Raw genomic sequence first — 3,189 nt, forward strand, 5'->3', positions numbered from 1 at the left:
ATATATTATATAAATATATATATAAAATAAAACTTAAATATATTTACTATATAATTGTTTTTTATTATCTATTATATATCTTTTCTTTTTTTATTAAATATTTTTTTAATTTTGTTATTAATTTGAAATCAATAGTACAGTGCTAAAATATATAATTTTATTTAATTTGGTAGACTTCTAATAAAAAAATTTTCTGTAACGAAATTTTAACATGTTATCTTTTTAAATCCTAAAAGTGTATGGAATATATTAATGATTTCAAATATTTAATCAATAGATTATAATGATAGTGATATAATTTTCATTATGTATACATTTATTTTTATTTTTGATATTTTTTGAAATATATTAAATAATTATATTAACTTAAAATATAAAAATATATAATACAATCATTTTCATTAATATTTGAATATCGCAATCTATAAGAAATTATTTATTTTTATGTATATTTGTGTGTATAACGTAACTTGCATTTTATAATGTGATTGTTTTTTAATATAAAAATATTCATATATCATTATCTAATATATTAATATAAATTTGAAATATTATATTATAAAATATAATATTATATTGTATATTATTGAATAATTTTAATCATATGAGTAATTTAAATAATAATTTCAATAAAAAATAATTTGTATTAGATCTCCAATATTAGTAAAAAAATTAACAATGAATTTTCTTTTTATTAATCATCTATTATAATTCTAAAGTTTTATTTTTTTTATTTTAAAATGTTAATGTTTAATTTTTATAATATAGTATTTATAATATATTTTACCTTCTGTATCAGGAAACATGGCTGGTAAATGTTCATGTATATGTACAGGTCTTGTTACAACTTCTCGACTTCCAGGTTTTAAAAAATTCAAATGATTTTCACGTTGAATTGGAAATTTAGGTACTGCTATAGGACATGGAACAGAATCTACATTTTTAATATATTCTGTTAATTCTTGTATATCAATATTCATATTTTGAAATGCTAAACCTAAGTCATCAAGATTTGCTTCTGTTCTTCCCACTGAAAAAATATTTAATGTTATATTTTAAAGTAAAATAAAAACTTTAAATATAATAAACTTTATTTTACAAAAAAATCTTATTTGAATAAATGAATAACTAGAAGCTGACAATATAATTTAAAAATTATAAATAAAATATATCAAATATATCAATACAATATTATCAATATCATATATTAATATATAAAAAATCAATTTTATGGAAAAATTATGACTTATACTTCTATCATGATTATTAGCCGATTGAAAAAGGCTTGGATAAAAGAAAATTTATTATATAATTCAAATAAAATTAATATAATTTGTATAATTTCATAATGAATTATATAAATAATAATGAATTATATATTATATAATAAAACTAATAGTATTTGAATTTTCAATAAAATCTTTATATCATTTCAAAAATGCTTACAAATTTCTGCATATTGATGAGTGAGTTTTGAAATTCGCAAAATATATTCTTGCATAAGATCAACCATAAATTCTAACGGTGTAGAATTAATTGAATGCCATCCAATTATTTGACATATTTGAGCAACCACCATTCTTAAAACACTTCTACTGTATTCTGTTGACATCTTCAACTATAAAAAAAAAATAAAAAATTTACTTTCCTGAACATAAAGCTTTGAAAGTTTTTTTTTTACTAATTAATAGAACTTAACAAATAGATTCCAAATTAATGTTAGGAATATATGAAATTGAAAGTTATATATATGTTTAAAAATGCTTTATTTTACGGATTACATTGGCCGCCATATTGGCTTCTCTTACTGTCCATGTTTGTAGAAATGATAGATACTATGATGCTTATATTGTTATTATTGTAATTAATCATTATAATTTTAGTTATCCAAGGATTGTTTCATATTTCACCATTCATGGTTATCACAGATCCTTTGGATTCGCAGAATGACCAAGCTTTCCATAAATATATATTAAATACATCCCGCCAAAACATTATCGCGAACATCAGTTCACTGACATCACCAGTTATTGACAATATGCATGTGGCGCCATTATAGGGAGAAAATGAGAATGAATTCTTTTCATTGGCTGGGCAGTGAGAAAAGCTAATATGGCCGTCAATGTAACCCATAAAATAAAGCATTTTTAAACACGCATAACTTTCGATTTCTTGTATTTCTAAATTAAAATTATAATTTTTGAAATCTATTCGTCAAATCTTATCAGTTTGTAATAAAACATTAAAATTTTTATATCTGGAAAATTAAAACTTTATCTTTAAAAATAACAATTTAATAAATTATTTTCATTATCTATGTAAGTATTATTTAATATAAAATTTTGCTTTAACTTACCAATATAAAAGAAATTGTACAAGTTCTTTAATTCTTCTGTTTATTAATTTAAAATATTACATACATACATTTCTACGTTATTTTCATTCAGCACTTCGATGTTAAGTCACAGGTTAAGTTGTGTCATTCATTTCGAAAATAATGCACATTTCACTTATGAAATATAACAAAATAACACATTTGATACAAAACGAAATACGTTCCCACTGTCTTCATATTTTCTTTTAAACATATTTTTACTTCGTAACCATTGATGCATATTATACACCGTACACTATAATGGCGGATAATTTCTTCAGTCATAGAAGTAAAAAAGATAGCATCATCTTAGCTCTGTTTAAATTATTTGCATTAAAATATATAATCTAACCAGATATAAGATTTACAAATATTTTATTTTTTCTATTATCAATGTTCTATTTATTATTTATATTTATATCGATTTTACCGCATGAATATAATTTAGTACTATGTAACCATAAATAAATTTCGTAAATTTTACAAAAAAAAATATAATTTTTGCAAAAAAATTATTTTCTTCTCTATAGAGAAATATAAAAATATTATATCTCATATTTATATATTTTTTATATAATTAATAGAATAATATTAATAATCTGAATATTTTGATATTTGATATTTATTAAATCCACAAACTAATAAATAGACAGCAACTCTGATATGTATAAATATGCTAGTAATACTATAGTGAATATAGCATATTTTTGTTTGTATATAATGGCGGGAATTTTGAATTTTCATATTTTTTATAAATTAAATAAAATTTATATTTATAAATATAATTTTAGATTATTTGATAAATTTTGCTTTTT

At 19.9% G+C, this 3,189-nt stretch overlaps 1 protein-coding gene across 12 annotated transcripts in view; it reads right to left on the minus strand.

Annotated features, from left to right (window-relative positions):
- The window catches only part of LOC102679054 (transcription initiation factor TFIID subunit 3), a 28,466-nt gene extending 25,721 nt beyond the window's left edge, over nucleotides 1–2,745 (minus strand). For 4 of the 12 annotated variants that reach the window (XM_031509066.1, XM_031509065.1, XM_031509059.1 and 1 more), the window contains exons 1-3: nucleotides 1,782–2,246; nucleotides 1,447–1,618; nucleotides 788–1,030 (exon numbers count right to left, since the gene is read on the minus strand). In XM_031509066.1, coding sequence (XP_031364926.1) covers nucleotides 788–1,030; nucleotides 1,447–1,618; nucleotides 1,782–1,793 — 427 coding nt within the window. In that variant the 5' untranslated portion in view covers nucleotides 1,794–2,246. Of the gene's footprint in view, nucleotides 1–787; nucleotides 1,031–1,446; nucleotides 1,619–1,699; nucleotides 1,718–1,781; nucleotides 2,247–2,356 lie in introns of those variants that run through there. The other 8 variants (XM_031509063.1, XM_006612739.2, XM_031509064.1 and 5 more) reach the window with 7 other exon arrangements.
- Between the last annotated feature and the right edge of the window lie 444 nt (nucleotides 2,746–3,189).

This window comes from Apis dorsata, unplaced genomic scaffold, assembly GCF_000469605.1.
Source record: "Apis dorsata unplaced genomic scaffold, Apis dorsata 1.3 scaffold_119, whole genome shotgun sequence".
Lineage (NCBI taxonomy): Eukaryota > Metazoa > Arthropoda > Insecta > Hymenoptera > Apidae > Apis > Apis dorsata.